Below are 20,286 nucleotides of genomic sequence, written 5' to 3' on the forward strand. Positions count from 1 at the left end.
GCAGGATGATAATGCTAAATAGATCATACTAATGTACACAAAACAAAGTTTTATCATGTCAACTGCTACAATCTATACAATGTGTTGCATAATAAGATCAGATTAGCAGGCAGTGAAATGTGGCCTGATAATGTCTGTTTATATTAGAGCAGCACTCCTTAAATAATGCTGTTAAGATAAAGAACATCGCTGAAAATCAAAATCTCAAACAGATGCCTCCTCATGTTTTGAAATAAACAAGACTGGTTCGATGTGCGTGAAATCCAATTAATGAGAGCGGCAATACTGAGAGAAACCCCGAACATCGAGCAACACAGATATGGCACAAAGAGACAGTGATGCATCCCGACAGGCCTACATTTACAAGATCATATAAAGTAACCCACCCTCTCGTTTCTTCTTCTGGGCCCTTCTCTCTCTGTGTTTTAATCCACTGTTCCAGCTGTAACATGGAATTGGTTCTCTGTATCACTCTCTCGGGTTCCACATACGAAGGAAAAACTCTCTGATGGTCACCACCGCCCATCTCCGATAGGTGGCCTTCAATAGCCTGGTTTCCCGGCCCATTCACATGCATAGATCTGTAGTGTGCTGTGCTAGCAGCCAAGATCTCATAATCGGAAACAGAGGAGTAATGTTTCACACTGCTGATTTTGGTTAAGGGTCTCTCCTGCCCATCTTTCTGAAAACCATATTTTTCTGCCTCTCGAGCTTTCTTTTCTTCCACTTTGACCTCTTTATTCTTCTCGTTATTATTCGCCTCGGGCTTGATTAATAGTCTGTGGTTTGGAATGTGATTAATTTCTTGTGGTCCTATATTCTCACATTTTGTTATCTCCACTCTACATAGAGGTATTAAAGTGAGAAACATTTGGAGGTTAATGAACTGTATTCTGTACAAATTATATATCTACACATACAATCGTCACATTAAACAAATGGAGGTCCAGTCAGCACCACAAAGTTCTTTGCATTTGCTTGGGATAATTAATTACATCATTCTAATTGCACATAAAACCTACTACACCTGACTAGAAACATGTCCGACCCGGAGAGAAGCACAGACACCCGCTTTCCTGATCCGATTCGGACAGAAGCACAGACACCCGCTTTCCTGATCCGATTCGGACAGAAGCACAGACACCCGCTTTCCTGATCCGATCCGGACAGAAGCACAGACACCCGCTTTCCTGATCCGATCCGGACAGAAGCACAGACACCCGCTTTCCTGATCCGATTCGGACAGAAGCACAGACACCCGCTTTCCTGATCCGATTCGGACAGAAGCACAGACACCCGCTTTCCTGATCCGATTCGGACAGAAGCACAGACACCCGCTTTCCTGATCCGATTCGGACAGAAGCACAGACACCCGCTTTCCTGATCCGATTCGGACAGAAGCACAGACACCCGCTTTCCTGATCCGATTCGGACACAAGCACAGACACCCGCTTTCCTGATCCGATTCGGACAGAAGCACAGACACCCGCTTTCCTGATCCGATTCGGACAGAAGCACAGACACCCGCTTTCCTGATCCGATTCGGACAGAAGCACAGACACCCGCTTTCCTGATCCGATTCGGACTTGCTTGAGTAGGCAGATTGGGCTCTTTTTTAATTTTTTTTTTTAAAGCAAGTATCCCTCTCAATCATACAAATCTCTAAAACCAGATTGAGAGAAACTGCTTGATGAATTTAGCCAAGAAAAACAAATCACAACCCTCTAGAAATAAAGCAGTGTTAGATTTAAGCTCCGGTATCATACGTGTACAATTTATCATTGGAAAGGGCTTTGCCACGGACATTCTTTATTCTTTATACCGATTATAGCTGATGTGGGGAACAGGCAGCGGAGAGTCCAGCTATGTAGCTCTTTGCCACGGTGCATACTGTGGGACATACTTGTGGCGACTTTGCTAATGTTTTAGAAAATATATGTGCTGACTTGACAAATGTGGCGATAAAATAATACACTGTTAAATTCTATTTTTATATCTTTATGTATCCAACATCGCCAACAGTATTTGAACTATAAACTCGGCCTAGGAATGCAAAGCTGCAGTCAGGCCGGAACACGGCAGCGGTTGCCACATTTAGCCGAGATACTGGTGCCCTGAGCACAGACCAAGATTTTATATGAAAATAAGTGCGAAGAAAACAAGTGGTAAAAGAACAAAGCCTCTATATGTATGTAATATTGTTTTTTTTACACCCCCCTTTAGTCAGGAAGGGAAGAGCGGGACATCGAGAGCAGAACCGCGCTATTTTCAGCTCCGGGACCACCAGGTTGTCAAGATACTTGCTGGTGAAGTTACCGGTTCGAAATCTCCCTCCAGGGGAAAGAAAAAGTGCAGCGGATATTGGATGGTCATTTAAATCTCCTGGATAAACCAAGGATCAAAGCTGGTTACTCCAACGGTAAGTAGCTCAGGAAGCGGGATATCCCCACAGCTGAAAGTAGCGTGGCTCAGCCAAGGAGAACCACCACCCGTTTACTGTGTGTGTGTGTGTTATAAACGCCTAATCAGTAGAAATGCAATCTGGTTTAAGTGCATGACGATTTGAGTACTAAAGAACAACACGCAATGTCATTGAAATATCAAATTTGAAGCAGCAATCAAAATGGTTAAAAGCCACATGTACACGTACATAAGTACATGGAAATACCCGTAGTTATATATTTTGAAGGGTACATTTAAATTGTGCAATGTTAAGCATGGTAAAAACAGTAAAGATAGTGCCTGAAACCACGAAATAAAGAAGTCATTTCGGAAGCAGTGCCGGCATCCAAAGCCGTTTATAGCAGATCTACTACAAAGTCTAGTCTGCAAACTAGAAATATACCTTTTTGGAGGTTCTGTGTGCAAAAGGGAAGCTTCACTCATAACGTTCATCCACAATCCCATTTCCTTGGCCGTGTCTGTGCAGAAATAGTATGTCCGCATGTTTGAGTGGGTTGCCTGATTGGAAATTACAGGGTCATTGTAACAAACTACTTCACTTCTGAAAAAGAGAAAAAGAAAAAAAGTATGAATGTATGAAAGTATATACAGTACATAATATTGTATATAAAGTCTATACATCTCAAGTACATGATCATTAGGGAATGACACAAAATCAACTTCATGTTGATCAGCAAATCTATGTGGTCTTGAAATCTTACGTTCAAGAGTTCTCTCCATGGTCGATATGGTCATTAAACTCCAGGACGAGTAAAATAAATGCATTTAAAAACAGAAATCTACCAAACTTAGGCCAAACTATATTGCAAGAGACTTCGATATTTTCTAAGGCTCCTATTTAACATGGTCGGGAGTCGTTACCTTGCACTGTACGGAGGAGGCAAGAGGGAGGATTTTAAAAACTCGTACACAAAAAACATTTCACATGCTCCAAACCGGTGTGTAAAGGATACAGTACAAAACATGAGCATACTTTACATAGCTAAAAAAAGCTATTAGTTTGCAGAAACGGTAGATTCACTTTAACATGTTGAGTGGAGTGTCAGTGTCTAGATGTTCAATACATTTTTTAATTTGTACTCACCATAATTATTTGTAGGTTTCATTTACTTCAATGGACCAATGACCAAGATGTGCTCACATAGGACAGCACAAATGTGGGTAAAAAAACAACCAACGGAAAACAAAATTTCACAATTGTTAATGTGGGGGATATCCGGAATTCAATCACAATAATAATAATAATAATAATAATAATAATAATAATAATAATAATGTATGCCGTCTTTATTTATATAGCGCCATTAATGTACATAGCGCTTCACAGCATAATACACGTGACAATCATAAAGATAACAAATAATATAAATAACACAAAGGGGAGAAGTGCTTCTCTTTTTCTAAGATACAGATGTAGCCAAACTTACAGTCCCCGGAGCGGCACCAAAAAAACGCAGCTCCGGCAGAGGAAAAAGCCCCTGCGCCAGGTGGCGCGTCCCGACTTCCGTAACAAACTTCCCTGCTGCCAGGGGGATGCCTCAGCTTTCCTCGGTAACAGGGACAGCCAGTCTGGCTACATCTGTAGGTCTTGTCCAAATATCCATTTTAACAGTTTCTTCCAACTCTGTCTGCTTGTGTCACTAAGTGTCTTTCTGCTGTTACCTCCTGGATGTCCCACCACTATCTCACATCAAAAAGAGAACTAAATAGTTTCCCTTGCCCCCTTATTCTCACCCTATGCTTGAGATCTTCCCCCCCCCTCGATACCACGAGCCAGATGTCTAGGTGTCAAACTTGACTCCTCGCAATCGTTTATACCACATATCCAGTATATCACCAATTCCTGCCACTTCTAACTCAGGAACATTGCTAAAATCCACCAAAACTCTAAGTAATGCATTTTTAATATCCCGATTGGTTTACTGCAACTAGGTCGATCTCACCATCTTCCAGATATCCTCCTTTAGTCTATCATAAATTCTGCTACCAGGCATATGTACCTCACCAACTGATCTGCTGCTTCAAATCCCTACACTGGCTAATCCTACCCAGCAGAATCCAATTCAAGATTCCGCTTCTCACCCACAAAGCCCCTTTCTACATGTCAATCAAATCCCCAAGTACTCTCCCAAAAGCAGGCACTGTTCAATCACCTCCACCCTCTCTCATTCCCGCCTCAAAGGCTTCTTCAGGGCTGTACCCAAACTGTGGCACTCTTTGCAACGACACTTCAGCCTCTACCCCACCAATCACACGTTCAAAATCTCCCTCAAAACCCTTCCTGACAAGCCTATGGCCAATCCTATGCTGAGTGGTTTTATAACTCCACCCATACTTATATCGTCACTATCCCCATCCCTTTTAGATTGTAAACTTCCTGGAGCAGGGACCTCATTACCCATTGTTTCATCGTGTTTTAAGTTATATGTATGTTGTGCTTTGTTCTTGTCCTTACCCCCCCACACATTCTATTGTGATGCAGAAATTTTTTTTTATATATATATATATATATACACACACACACACACATATATACACATATATATATATATATATATATATATATATATATATATATATATATATATATATATACACACATACATAAATACATACATACATATATATAAAAAATGCTTTTTTTATTTAAGAAGGGAATAGAAGATGGTTAAATGTAAAAATCTTCTTTCCAAATATAAATTGCATATTTGTAGGTCGTCATTTGACCTCAAGAGAAAATAATTCAATTGACCAACAACTGGATTATTGGGGATTGCTGGACCTGCCTTTGAAAATCGGACATGGAAAGGGGATAAGAGCATGCTTTACAGAGCGTTTCCTTCCCCATATCTCTGAATGCGAAAGCTCCAAACCCTTACCTTAAATGCATACATGCGATTTATATGATCTTCTGGAGTCATCATAGAGATTTGAAAGCTAGGCAGAAGAATGCTCCCCAGTACTCCCTCTTCTTTCTCATCTAGCAAACAATAAGAACAATATGAAGGTAGAACATACCAAGCACCAGGTTCCTACGTTATACCTACCACAAGTCAAAAACAAACTATTCCTTTCACAACATCAGCAGCAAAAACTATTAGAGACATTATCCCTTTCACAAGTCTGAGTATTTCTGTTTTTCTTTGGTGGTTGGAAAGATGAGAATTAATTAAGAGGAAACTAACATACGCACAGCTGCTCAGGGTCCATGGCAGAATGCAGGAGAAATAAACACACACATTTTTCAGTCCTTATTTGCTACAGGGTATGTGCCTTCTAGTTTTGTGAACAGCAAGATGTCATATGGGAATTAAGTGACTGATGCAGCCTTATAACTCGAGGCAAAAACAAAAGAAGGCAGTTTTCACTTGCTGAACACAAGTACTGACATTCAATTATTGCATCTCAATCCAAATGGCAAACACCTAATCCCTCACCACATTACATTGAGGCTTTCCAGAGATTTAGCAACTCAAACATTCACCTCCGATAGCGGTAGAGAATGCCGTTTCAGCTCTGGGGTGAGTGTGGGAAATGAGCAGACTACAGCTGCACTTAGCCATGCAACACCATATAGCAGAACATGCACGTATACTGCTGAGATTGGAATACATATGGCGGCTTCATACCTTTGAAGTAAAGATACTGTGATCAGGACAGAATTATAATACAGGTTTTATAAAAGCGTAATGATTCACTATACACAGTCCCTGCAACAAAGGCAGTTTGTCTTCAGATTCGCCTTAAATTAGAGCACTACTAGATAAAGCACGTGATCGTGAAAAAGCCACGTAAAGGCAACCGTTTTCTCCTTTAATTAATATATATATATATATATATATATATATATATATATATATATATATATACACACATATACATACACACACACGCACATATATATATATACACACATACATATATCTATATCACACATCTACAGTGTACACAGATGCTTTTCTTGTGCAGATTTATGTTCTATTTACTGTAAAAATCTCCTCTTGCCCTTTTCGGGGCTGTCTGTATTATTTAGAATCTGATGTTTCGGTCAGGAGAAAAGGAGCAGGTGAAATATTAAGTGTCTTCAAAATAGAGCTCTTTCCAGAGCCCAGCGCAGCCTGAGGTCACAGCGCAAGAAATTAAGAAAACAATTATATTTAACGCGAATGGTATGTTCGTGTGTATTCCCACTTGGACCAACGATTAGTTTAAAAATCGATTAAATAATGTTCCAGCTAAAAAAGAAATGAAAACAAATCTGTATTTTTTTTTTTAAAGTATAATGTTTACATGATAACCAAATGCTTTGAAGGATTTTTAGGATCTACCTCTTCATGAGCTCTTTTGTGATCAGGATAATCAACACTTTGCCTATAGACCAGTTTCCTCAATCCCAATTTATTTTGCCTTGGTTCCTTTGTGGATAGTAATTATGATGCCGGTAAGGGTGATTTAATCTTCCCATGGAACCAATTACATTGACAAATTGTTTCATATATGTTGGCCAAATAAATGTGACTCCTTCAAAGAGTTTAGCAACGACAAACCAGGGTTGATTATTTCAGTTCATGTGCCAAAAGGTAAAAAAAAAAGCTGTGTGTGCTGTGCACGCACATAGTAAGTGAAACTTCTTTGACTTTTGTCACAGAAATTGACTTATAACGCGCGTGCTCGGCACACATGTGTCAGTCAGTGTATGTGTCAGTCAGAGAGTATGTATGTGTGTCAGTCAGAGAGTATGTATGTGTGTCAGTCAGTGCGTGCATGTGTGTCAGTCAGTGTGCGTGCGTATGTGTGTGTGTGTATGTGTGTCAGTTAGTGTGTGTGTGTGTGTGTGTCAGTCAGTGTGTGTGTATGTGTGTGTGTCAGTCAGTGTGTGTGTATGTGTGTGTGTCAGTCAGTGTGTGTGTATGTGTGTGTCAGTGTGTGTCAGTGTGTGTATGTGTGTCAGTCAGTGTGTGTGTGTGTGTGTGTCAGTCAGTGTGTGTGTGTGTGTGTGTGTGTGTATGTGTGTCAGTCAGTGTGTGTGTGTATGTGTGTCAGTCAGTGTGTGTGTGTATGTGTCAGTCAGTGTGTGTGTGTGTGTGTATGTGTGTCAGTCAGTGTGTGTGTGTGTGTGTGTGTGTGTGTGTGTGTGTGTGTATATGTGTGTGTGTCTGTCAGTGTATGTGTGTCTCTCTTTCTGTGTCCTGCCCCCTCTCTCCTGACTCCCCCCACCCCAGGCAGAGCTGCGGACCCGTGGCGGCTCTGTCTTGGCCTCTCCTCCCCCCTCACACACCCCCCTCACACACCCCCCTCACAGGCAGGCAGAGCTGCGGACCCGTGGCGGCTCTGTCTTGGCCTCTCCTCCCCCCTCACACACCCCCCTCACAGGCAGGCAGAGCTGCGGACCCGCGGCGGCTCTGCCTGAGTCTCTTCTCCTCCCCACCCCCGGCGAGACGCGGCCGCACCGGGCCCGGCGTATGTGAGGGGCAGATACCTTAATAAAGCCCCCCCCCCCCTCCGGAAGTACTGCGTGGGCAGAGGCGATGGAGGCAGTGTCGGCGGGGGAAGGGGGGCAGCGCATCATCGTCAGCGGGAGCTGGCTTCGAGGGGAGCGCTGCAGCGATCCCCTTCTGATGGTGCTGTGGGGAACGCAGCGCACTCAACCCTCCCCCCTACCCCCTCCCCCCCCCCCCGTTCCATGCCTCGGCCGGGGGAGGTCAGCAGGGAGTGGCGGCAATTACATTTTGAGGGGGAGCGGCGCCGGTGGCATGTCAGCGGGTGGGGGGAGCAGTGTTCGTTAGGAGCTGCGGCGGCGAGTAAATGTTGAGCAGGTGGGGGGGACCGTTTGGGGGGGAACAAAGATGGTTAGGAGCGGCGCCGGCGGCGATAGCCGCCGCATATGATTTGCCAGAACACAGCCTGGCCTCAACTGGCAGCACTGTGACGTCAGCACTTTGACGTCACATCCGTTTCATTTTCTATCCCCACAATCCATTTTTGTCCCATTAGGAATGAGGTGCCACTAAAGAAGTTTCACTTAAAAAATGCAATTTGTTTAGTGCCCTGACAAAACAACCACTTCAAACAGGTGTTACAGTATTGTCATTTAGCAACTATGGTGCATTCAAACTATACACAGAAACATAGAGAATTCTGCAATTATAAAGCCCGTGCACAACACAGCAGGGAGAAATTCTGCCAGGGGACAGTTTGGTTTGTAAAATGTAATCAACATCAAATTCAAATTCAAATACACACACACACACACACACACACACACACACACACACACACACACACACACACACACACACACACACACACACACACACACACACACACACACACACACACACACACACACACACACACACACACACACACACACACACACACACACACACACACACACACACACACACTTTTTTTTATTTAACTGTTACTCATTTACAAAATCCACAAACTGTGAATCTAACTCTCCAGGTGTCCCACAGCATATAGCTCTGTACCCATGTCTGTAATTGGGTTTTCCTTCATTTAGTAAATGAGTACAATTTAAAATGCAGAGTACAAATTGCCCTGGTTTTCTCCATACGTGACCCTCTCTCTCAGCCAAGAACTGGAGTCTTTCAGGCTCACGCATGCAAATGTGCCAGAGCACCACTGCTAACGGGCCTCAACATGGTATTTATATCCGAGGCAGGGGAACAGATGGCGTAGCGTATGGGCAGCCAACTCCAGACCTCAAGGGCCACTCACAGGTCAGGTTTTAAGGATATCCCTGCTTCAGCACAGGTGGCTCAAATAAAAAAAAAGTGCACCACCTGTGCTGAAGCAGGGATATTTTTATAACCTAATCTGTTGGCGGCCCATGAGGACTGGAGCTGGCCACTCCTGGCTTGGTGCATGCAAATTCACATTTCTCCTTTGATTTATTATTAAGCCCTTAAACCAGAATGCCGTTACACAAACAAGCACATGTTCTCCTGTGCCCTGGCTAACACCGAGTGCCTGGACAGGAGCAGGATGGAGGAGCGGGCGGCGTCACATCATACATAAAAAGTAAAGCATCCGAAAACCAATAGTGTCATAAGTTTAAATATATATTAACAGAGTAAGAAAGTAATGCAAGGTCCTGTATCTCTTTTCTTGCTTCTTTACACGTTTTCCCTGTGAGAATATATTCATCAGTACCAGAAGAAGGTGTCAATTGATGTTTTCCAAATAGTTTATATAATGGTTCTGTTTTGATAGTGCATTTTTTTGCATGATATTCTTCATGCTATGTTGTACCTGTTTTTAAGCTGTATCCTGTTTGAAAAGAGATTGTAACACTGGTGTTATTTGTATATACGGCGATTTTTATCCCTATAAAACATTATAATAAACATGCTCTATGGATTAGATTTGGATTAGCGGTGTTCTGTGCGGGATTTTTAATCATTTTAGAGTTATCAGATGGGATGGGCATTCCATCCAATAGTAAGATTTGAGTCCCTTTAAATCTCCCTGGCGTGTGGGCTAGTTATGGACTCATGACGAAGCTGGGGAAACCTAGCGGAACGCGTAGAGTCCTATTGCAGCAAAGAGGGAACGCCTGTGACACGCCCGACGTTTCAGGCGGCCGCAACCAGAAGCGACACCATCCGGCCCCCCGCAGTGATCACTGGAGCATAACAGAGGCGGTGAGATCGCCGTCCTGCCCAAGACTCATATTGTCTTTTTAACTGCCTAAAAGAGTGGCCTTCTAGCAAGTGCGCCCTCTATGGGCCAGGGACATATTAATGCTCAGATAAAGTTTTTAGAATACATATATGCGCTATAGTGGTCTTCTCTCTTTGCAGGTAACCCACACACCTAGATACATCTGCAAGCAGTGCCACGGATTGGATTCTGCCTGTATACACACTCACAGCATGTGAGTATACAGTGCCACGGATTGGATTCTGCCTGTATACACACTCACAGCATGTGAGTGTAAACATTGAGGACTTTTTGTATGTTTTACTTTTTATGTATGATACTCCATCCTGCTCCTATCCAGTATCTGAAGAGACGTGGAAACAGTCTCTATTTTGAAAGCTGAGTGGAGGATCACAGTTTATTATTATTACACAACACACAAATCACGGTTATTATTTGCCTCCAAGCAAATATTCTAATTAGTCACTTTACACCATGGCACTTTTATTGTTTAGTGCACTTTAAGTTTTACAACTGTGTTAGTAGTGTGATTCACTGTTACTTTTGCTGGTATAGAGCGCCATCCTATACACCTTTTTTCATAACACGGAGTGCCTGCCTTCTGCATTTAAAGGAAAAATGTTCTTTTACATTTGGAACTAAAGTTCCAAGTTCAAGTCTAGAAGGAAGAGAAGTTGGTCATTGTGTCGGTCATTGTGTCGGCCGCTGGCCGTGCTCTTCCCTAACCCAGAATTCCTTGTATGCAGAAGCTATGGAGAAATTAACTATGAAAGTGGAACTGGGAGTGAAAAGAAGGTTATACACAAGCTCAGACTTGTTACAGGTGCAATATTATAGTGTGCCTTATTTGCTCATTCGTAGGCTCACTGCGAGACTCGGAATATCTGCAGTATGTATGCTGCTTGTTGATTTAGAGGTTTAGGGAGCATGTGCGAGACAAGTGGGCACACTCTCCTGTGTTCTTGTTCTTTAATTATTCTAATACGATGCTTTGAAAAAGATCCAACGGAGGGGAGGGCTACAGTGTACTGTGGTTATTAAGGAAGATTACTTTTAATATCGCATAAGAAGCAGCTGGTTACTTGGAATCTTACTCTGGAGATAAAAGACTCAAGGGCTATTCAACTGTGTTTACTACCCAATAATGCAAGACAAGCTACACTTAACATAAATATTTCAATAAGGCTAAGAGTTCAAATGGTTCTATTTTTGTAATGGCAAGTTAATTTGCTACCTCTTATATTTCTCTGCTGCCTTCGACTGTTGATCATCCCCCTTCTGCACACTCCTCTTCATGGGCCTCTCAGGGTTTTTTTCTTACCTAGCCAATCACTCCTTTAGCGTTTCCTTCTCTGGCACCTCCTCCTCACATCCTCCCTCTCTGTTGGGTTCCCACAAGGCTCTCTCCTTGGCCCTCTGCTCTTCTCACTTTACACTTCTTCTCTATGTGAGCTAATACAATATTGTGTCTTTCAGTATGATCTCCATGTTGATACCTAAATCTACTTCTCCTTCCCTGTCCTGTCCTCTCCCACTCGTCCCGTCACCAACTGACTCTCTGCAATCGCCTCCTGGATGTCCCAATGATACCTGAAGCATAAAATGTCCTAAACAGAACTAATACTCTCTTCCCCTTCCACTGTCACCCCTACACCCAAACTCTGACTGCTTTCGCCTTCATTCCTCACATTCAATCCCTCACTAAGTCCTGATGTCTCCAACTCCAAAATATACCCCTTAACGCCCCCTCCTTTTTGCCCCCTTTCTCCTGCCTTATTACCTCCTCTCGTTCCCACCTACAAGATTTCTCCCAAATGCTGACCCCTCTCTGGAATTCCCGCCCACGCACCATCAGACTCTCCCCCAGCATTCAGCCATTTAAACACTGCCTGAAAACGTATATTTTCATGGAAGCCCTTCTGGCATACCCCTAACTTCCACCACCCCTGTCCCACCCTATTGGGACCTGCTGTGCGGCTGGACCATACTCTGTCCCACAATGAGCAGCCACTTCACCGTCGGATAATGCGTCCAGTGGACTGCATCATGCGGCGTTGGATAAGGCGTTAGACGGAAAGCGGGCCGTCGGATACAGAGGACCACCTGTAATGTAACGTACTGTACGGCAAGATTGTAAATCGGTGCAAAGAAAATGCACATCAAAGTTATTTTATGAAAGGAACATTTTAAAAAGTGCAACACATTTGCAGTAACTAAACACATCCACATGAGACTAAACGGATGACAGAATTTAATTAGCTTTAGTTTATTTTTCGTCAGGTTCACCAGTGAATGACAGACTTCCAGTAGTACAACATTTAATAGAGGAACGCTTTATATGCTTTTACGGTGTAAAGCGAAGCTTTTCATTCTTTTTATACCAATGCTATAAAAGCAACACACACACACACACACACACACACACACACACACACACACACACACACACACACACACACACACACACACACACACACACACACACACACACACACACACACACACACTCTAGCCTCTTCATCACAGAGCAAAAACAGTGTGGAAAATTAGATGATTATTAAGACAAAATGCCAACATATACAAAATGATAAAAGCGATATTAGAGACACATTATGTGCGCACTATTGCATAATCAGTCTTTGGCATGCAGAATTATGCGATACTGTATCCTAAAATGAGAAATACATAAGTATTTTAGGCATGTCTCAATAACTACCGGCTTGAGGTACAGAGCTTCAAACAAAGAAAAATAAATGTATAATTTTCGGCCATGGAATAAAATTTAAACGTCAACTGTTCCCACTTCCCAATCATCATGCTGCAAATGGCTCTACCATTAAACCTCCTGTAGAAGATTTTAGATATATACAAACAGAAATCATCAATCACAGACACAGTGAATTCCATCTGCAATTTAGGTCTGTGGATCAGCCTTGGTTCATTTGGTCCACTTATTACAGCTCCATTACCTTAACATAGTATAGAACTTAATCCCATACCAAAGATGGTATCTAACGTCCCATTGGCATGCTTACCTCTGTAATAGAACAGGCACAAGTCTGAAAGCACAAACCACCGTTTCTTCCATAGCTTCATACCAGAGTTGGCCTGGAAAAATAACCAAAACAAATTTCCACATGAACGTTTAAAATAACATTACAACAGTGGCCACAAACTTCCCATATTTTTGCCTCACCCAAACACGCACTGTGTATTACAAGCCCGGCACATTCTTGTAGAGAAATATTGCAATACCATTAGCTTAATTATTGGGGGGAAAAAATGATAATCATGCGAGGGTGTTTGGTGTAACACCAGAAATGTTCTTTAGATTACATTTTACATAAGCAGTTGTGCTGGCACCAACCATGAAAACACAGAAAATCAATCTTGGAGAAAGTACATTCATTTAGCATATTAATCTGTCCAATAACAATTTCACTTGCTTTTAAGGAATGATCATTATTAATGTTGCTTCGACTCAAATTAGCAAATGAAAGCAAAGCAAGACCTCCACATTTAAAGTCTTGAAGTTTAGTAATAGTGTTCCTTATTCTTGTGCCACCAAGTTTAAATACATACAACTATTCACTTCAACTCAAATGACAAGTTCATTAGTTACAAGTATGCATTCCCCATGTAGTGGTGGATTCAGACGCATACAATTCTGACCAGAATGATAGGTTTATAATTTTATAACATAGGTGAGAATCAGACCTGCGAGATGTGGGGACTTTAAACACCACTGTGCACATATGTTCCTGGTACTGTACATCTTTGAAACCAGGGAGTCACTGGAGCAGACAGGTACATATATTTTTTTAACCTTGAGTGCCCTTATGACATTCACTGGACGTCATGATGGACGGCATACTGGTGGCCCTTGTGACATCCAGTGAACATCATCGTGTTGCTAATTTTCTAGGGAATGTCCAATTCACTGTTTCTGATCTGATTGGAGGACAAAGTAAGAGGAAAGAAAATTATAACGAAACCATTGTTTTTGAACGTTGAACGTTGACCGTACAGCAGAAAGGAAGATACACTTAAAACGTCGAGAGGAGACAAACCATTACTATGAAATGTACCCTAATGAAAACAATCCCCTTTATACAAAACAATATACAAAGGGGAGACGTAAAAACGTGAAGAAAGTGCAGATAGAAGTTCGTTTTGATGCATTGTTCAATTTTCTATTTGTGTTTCCGTCAAAGCAAAGGGCGGAGGGGGGGGGGGGGGGGGGAAGAGGAAATCTACCTTCCGATATTTCTGTTTCTTCATGTCCTCTATGGCAGCTAAATACTAATATCGCAGCTTCTCCTCCTCCTCCTCACAGCTGGTAGGAAAAAAAAAAAAAAAAAAACCCCACTTCTTGTGACCACTACATGAGCGGGAGTTATCCACCTTAGGTCACCAAACTTCTGTCAGAGCTCTTAAACAGGAAGCACAAACATATTAATAAACCAAATATAAGAAGACTCAAGGGAGGCGACGCGCGTTGCCCTATGAGGACTTGAAGAAACAGAAATATCAGAAGGTAAATTTCCTTTCTTTTACCACATCTATGGCAGCCAAATACTAAATGGGATGTACCAGCTCTTGTCTGGGGTCCTTAATATTAATTGTCAATCTCATTCTTAATGAGCTAGTCTAGTGCCTTCCTTTATATACAGCCGCACTGCGTTCCCTGCTCCTCCAGCTGCTGAGATTCTTCGCTTTTCCGGCCAGCATCTTTATTGCTTCCTACAAGCAAGTCTATTTCCTCCATCACTTCCCACCAGAAGCTGTTCTTCTATAGTACTTCCTGCCAGCTACTGCTTTCTGCTGGCTCTGGATACGTTCTGTACTCTGTCTAGTTAAGGAGCTCAGTCTGCCTGTGTAGTACTGGGAAAAAGGATAAAACATCTCAATATTAAGTGTACACACACACACACACACACACACACACATACATACACACACACACACGTTTGCAGAAGTATTCACCCCCTACCAATAACAAGTTGTTGAATTACAAATAATGTATGCACATTTTTTTTCCCCCCCAAAGTTACAAAGCTGTAGTGGTTAAATTGAGCACGGTTATAGGTTAGAAGTCAGCAAAGGAAATGTATAAATGAAATGTACTGGTTGCATAAGTATTCAGCCCCCTTACGTCAGTACTTGGTAGAAGCACCTTTTGCAGCAATTAACACTCGGAGTCTTGTGGACCGGTCTCTCCTAGCTTTGCACAGTAGGATGGGGACATTTTTGCCCATTCTTCACTGGAAAAGCCACACTGGAGTGGTTGAACAAGAAGATAATTAATGTTCTTGAGTGGCCCAGCCAAAGTACTTGAACCCCATCGAACATTTGGACTTGAAGATTGCCGTCCATCAACGATCCCCAACATCCATCAGAACTGGATGACTTTTCCCCTGAATAATGGGAAAAAACTTCACAATCCTACTGCGTAAAGCTAGAAGATACCAATCCAAAAAAGACTCAGTGCAGTAATTGCTGCAAAAAAAGCTTCAACCAAGAACAAACGCAAGGGGCTAAATACTTATGCAACCAGTAAATTTGATTTTGTACATTTCCTTTGCTGACATTTAAACTTCTCCTCAGAACGGTGTTCAGTTTAACCAATACAGTTTTAGCATACTATTTTTAAAAAGTTTGTTTGAAAAACTGTGCATATATTACTTGTAATTCAACAAAATGTGACATTTGTGGGGGTGACTATTTCTGTAAACGTGTGTGCGTGCGTGTGCGCGTATAATCGTCCTCAGCGACTGCCGATCCACTGCTGGATGAAGCTTCCCCGGTGATCTTCCAAGTACTGAAGCTGCAAGCCTCTTCTCCACTTTATCCAACACATTTTCTGTTCCTCCCATCCTACTTTTGGTCGTCGTCTTTGGATTCAAATTAAATTTCAAAAGACCGTTGAGTAGCATCCCTGTCCAACGATTCTCAATTCTTCTTGCTGTATGTCTGGCCCACTGTCATTTTAATTTCTTTAAACAGAAGTCTGACATTATTATTATTCTCGAAACGCAATCACCCTTCCCCCGTCTCTTCGGGTAATACCCAGCTCACATCTCTCCACCATTCTTTGAGTTGTCTGAAGCTTCTGATTTATTTTTGCATTTAGGGTCCAAGTTTCACATCGATGCGTGATTAAAATCAATTTATTTCAGTACCAAGCTTTTCAAACAAACAAACGCTACCTTCTAAAAAAAATACATACATTTATGCATTTGCCAGCATATGAAAGGTTAATATCTACAAGCAACACCTAGCATTTGCTGATCTGGAATAGTTTTAAGTATGTACATAAATTAGTACCTTCCTACAGCAGCAAAATGTGCGATAATCAAGCACTGCTGTTTTTTTTGCAGTTTGTGATGCATTTTATTTAAAACATGAAAATATGAAAATTATTCATAGATATATTTATACATGCGCTGAGATTACACATAGCACTATCTAGCAGGATAGCAGCCATTCGTGGTGTCTCAAAAGCCCATGTACAGAGATCAGGGTTTCAAGAGCCAGAGAGATTTAAACTCTAAGGTGTGTAATATAGTGCGCGCGCGTCAATTATAATTGGCTGTGTTAGCCAGACGTTTGTATACTTGGGGCGCACAGGGCCTTGAGCAGTGACGCGGCAGACCAGGAAAAATACAATAAAATTGTATTTTCGCGCTGCTGCCACGCCGCGAACCAATCACAGCGCGGCCTAACGCTGTGACGTCAGAGACATGTCCCCTAACCGCACACGTCATCGCTTGCACCCTAGCAACTAAACGCGCACACCACGTGAACGCGCAACGCTGGGTGCGCGCCTGCACGCACAGCAGCGAGGACAATATAACAAGCCTAAGGCTACAGACATCGTGCGACGGCACGCTCGGCACGAATAAATTCATGTAAGTGCACGCGCAACAGGATTTGGAGACAAAAAAAAATTGATTTTTCCCGCGACAGTCGCATCACGGGAGCATTTCCCCAATGAGAGCGAACCGGCCTGGTGACCTCACGCCTCCGCGTGCGTGAACAGAGTCCAGAAATCGGACAGGCGCGGGCGCCTACTTGCGCGCACCATTGCAGCCTAAAAGAACGTGTGCTTATTTGAGATACAACATTCACAAGAAATAAACAGCATTTTAGAATTTGATTTCCGAATGAAACCAAGTGATCAGGTCAAAAATAATTTTGAGTTAATTTATTTCTCTTTTCTACAAGGACAAAATAAAAACAAATTAACACATCCATTAGTACAGTATGTTAATGCCGTGTACTTTTATCTTGGGTTAACAGAAACAAAACACTACCCACGCAAATACTGCTTCAAATGTGAACTGTGCGAGTATCATTCCTGCTGTGCGCTCTCTCAAACTGAACCAACCATAGAGCATACAGCTATCGTCAGCTACAGTACATCACTCACTAAAAGCATGTCATGTACACACACACACACACACACACACACACACACACACACACACACACACACACACACACACACGAGAGAGAGAATAGTGCCCCTTTCCAGCAGGGTTATATAGTTTAGCCCATTAGCCCATAAGAAGAAAGTACCTTTTTGTAGAGCCAGCTGCGCATTATCACCGGTGCGTTTGGATTCCTCTTTATAGAATTTGACCTTTTGCCAAAATTATGGAGTTTTCCTGAAGATCTGGATGACTACACAGAAGCAGAGTAGAGGGTTAGTTACATTCATTAAATGCAAGATGTTATGATCACTCACTACCAAAATGTGCTTTTATATTCTGTATGGGAAATAATGATCTGCTCTAGACTGAGATTAAATGTATGTATGAACGTATCTTTTCATCCTCATTAATACATTTGTTCCCCCTGTATAATGTTCACAGCGTACACAGCGCTGTACATAGATGCATCTTTGCCGGCACGAGTTCCTGTCCCACAGCTTACAATCCACCTTTTTGGTGCCTGAGGCACAGTGAGATTAAGTGATTTGCCGAAGGTCACAAGGAGCAGACACTGGCTCCCTCGCTTCCACTCGTTTTCAGTCAGTGCCTCTACTCGCCGACCCACTACTCCTTCAGGCCATTAACCCTTTCCTTTTATACTGTAAATCAGAATGTGATTGGCTTATTTCGTAACCTATGGACAGAAAGACCACCATGATTCTAGCACCATGACATCTGTCTTCCCTTATTATAACTAGCGATCAGGGTACTATATACTGTATATAGTCACTGGCCCATAAAAAGGATAGTAGTTTGGGTTTTGGCAGCCAGCTAATGAGCTGAGAACAGGAGCAACAGCTTAAGAACACTATACAGAAAGTGCAATCTGTCATCACAGTCTTACAATGGTAATAGAATAATATGAAAACCTTATTATACATAGATTATTTGTGCTCCCTCTCTTTCCTGTATGTAAAACAATTAAAAATGTCCCTTATTTTGCAGGTATCAAGGGAAATCGAATTTGTTTTTGTAGGTCCAATAGGACTCATTTTTCAGTGCATACAGTAAATTCAATTTAAATTCTGCGAGTTTGTTCATTTTATATTGGAATGAAACGTCTCAATTGCACTGTGCCAACAAGTATTCCACGCGAATACAAATTACACAAGTCTTTAAAGAAACCATCACATTTAGACTAACTGCCTTTTGCCCAACAGTGAAGCTGAACAACAATCCCCCCACAATTACACAATATTGTATACTCTACATAGAAATCAAAGTAATTACAGAAACCACTACTAAATGATCTCACACTGCTATCCAGGCATAAGCTTTAAAGAACAATATATTGGCGTTATTTTGAATGCTTGTTACCCAACACAGCAGTCCTCCACCTAACCGCACTTTTCTTGTACATAAGAAGCAGAGGGCCCTCCAGATAGGAATTCACTATTTTCAGCTCTGGGGACGCACTGGTTTCCGAGATACTTACTGGTGAAGTTTCCAGTATTAATGCGTTGTTTTTTTTTTTATAGGGGATTTATAGGACCTGCATCTACCCATTTGCCTTATATTTGGCAGCCATTTTGTTTCCCCTGGAGAGAGATGTAAAGCTTCTAACTTCACTGGTAAGTAAGTATCTCAGGAACCTGGCACTCCACCGGGTTCATAATAGCGTGGTTTGGCTGGGGAAAGGGGGGGGGGAGGGGATTGCACTTTAATTGGGGTTTAATATTATACTGTGGCTCAAAAGTAAAGCTAGGAGAAGAATACAAAAACATTTCCTTCAACACAAATAAAGGGAATGTAATAGATGCATTGTAAAAATAATAATAAAACACTGCTAAAGATCACACCGTACTTTGCAGGTTACGTGTTACTGGGCTGAACGGTTTGAGCGAAAGAAAGGGGAGTGTGTCTCGAATTCCGTGTTCCACTTGGCTGGGAAATATGAGGCCGCCTGGAAGTGTGAACTTTATTATATATGTTACCTAGATACTCAACCCCCCTACAGAAGAGCAGCTGAAAATGCAGACTAGCAAAGAATGGGTCATTGTATGTTGTGACAGATGCCGTGTGTTATGGGAGAATCGTTACTCGGGTGATACACGTGCGCAAGAGGTGGTGACGGCCGACGTCCTGACATGACACGGTTTTGCCGTTAGAATGGCAGCAGTGCCGGGGTTTCCATGGATTGCTGTATCAGGAGGTATCACGGGAGAAAAGTACTGTTACACACGGAGGAAAACGAGGAGTTTTATAACATGTTCGGATATATTAAGATATTTTTAGGGTTTCGGTTTGGCAACTCTTCGGATGAAGAAGGTAAATGTCAAACTATGAAATTGAGTTTCTTGTTACAAAAAGCTGCTGCCTACGGATCCATAACCAAACACTTTCCATATTCCTTAACACCATTACAGAGGTCTGATTTATACAGGAGCGTTCACAAATAGAACCGGAATACACCACAGAAATGGAAACAAATATGATAAGAAATGGTCACGTGAATGGGCCATAATATCCAGCGCTGGCAGGTGTCATATAGCAGTGCTTAGTAAATCTGCCCTTTAATGAAAGACAAAACGCTGCAGTGAATCCTCCGGTATCTATAGACACTAAAAAAAGAACAAAACACATTTGTGGGCCAGTTGTTTTCTTTCTATAAACACATAAGCATATAGCCGGCAAGATA

General features: G+C 42.2%; 1 protein-coding gene across 22 annotated transcripts in view; it reads right to left on the reverse strand.

The window, feature by feature from the left end:
* Positions 1–20,286, reverse strand: part of PLEKHA5 (pleckstrin homology domain containing A5) — a 196,052-nt gene that overhangs the window by 42,961 nt on the left and 132,805 nt on the right. For all 22 annotated transcript variants that reach the window (XR_012801938.1, XR_012801940.1, XR_012801939.1 and 19 more), the window contains 5 exons: positions 17,734–17,838; positions 13,188–13,260; positions 5,343–5,443; positions 2,846–2,961; positions 387–842 (listed from right to left, as the gene is read on the reverse strand). Coding sequence is in view for 19 of the 22 variants with exons in the window: in XM_075602970.1 (XP_075459085.1) it covers positions 387–842; positions 2,846–2,961; positions 5,343–5,443; positions 13,188–13,260; positions 17,734–17,838 (851 nt within the window). In the remaining 3 variants the exon portion in view is untranslated. The remainder of the gene's footprint in view (positions 1–386; positions 843–2,845; positions 2,962–5,342; positions 5,444–13,187; positions 13,261–17,733; positions 17,839–20,286) is intronic.

This window comes from Ascaphus truei, chromosome 5 (genome assembly GCF_040206685.1).
Source record: "Ascaphus truei isolate aAscTru1 chromosome 5, aAscTru1.hap1, whole genome shotgun sequence".
Classification (NCBI taxonomy): Eukaryota; Metazoa; Chordata; class Amphibia; order Anura; family Ascaphidae; genus Ascaphus; species Ascaphus truei.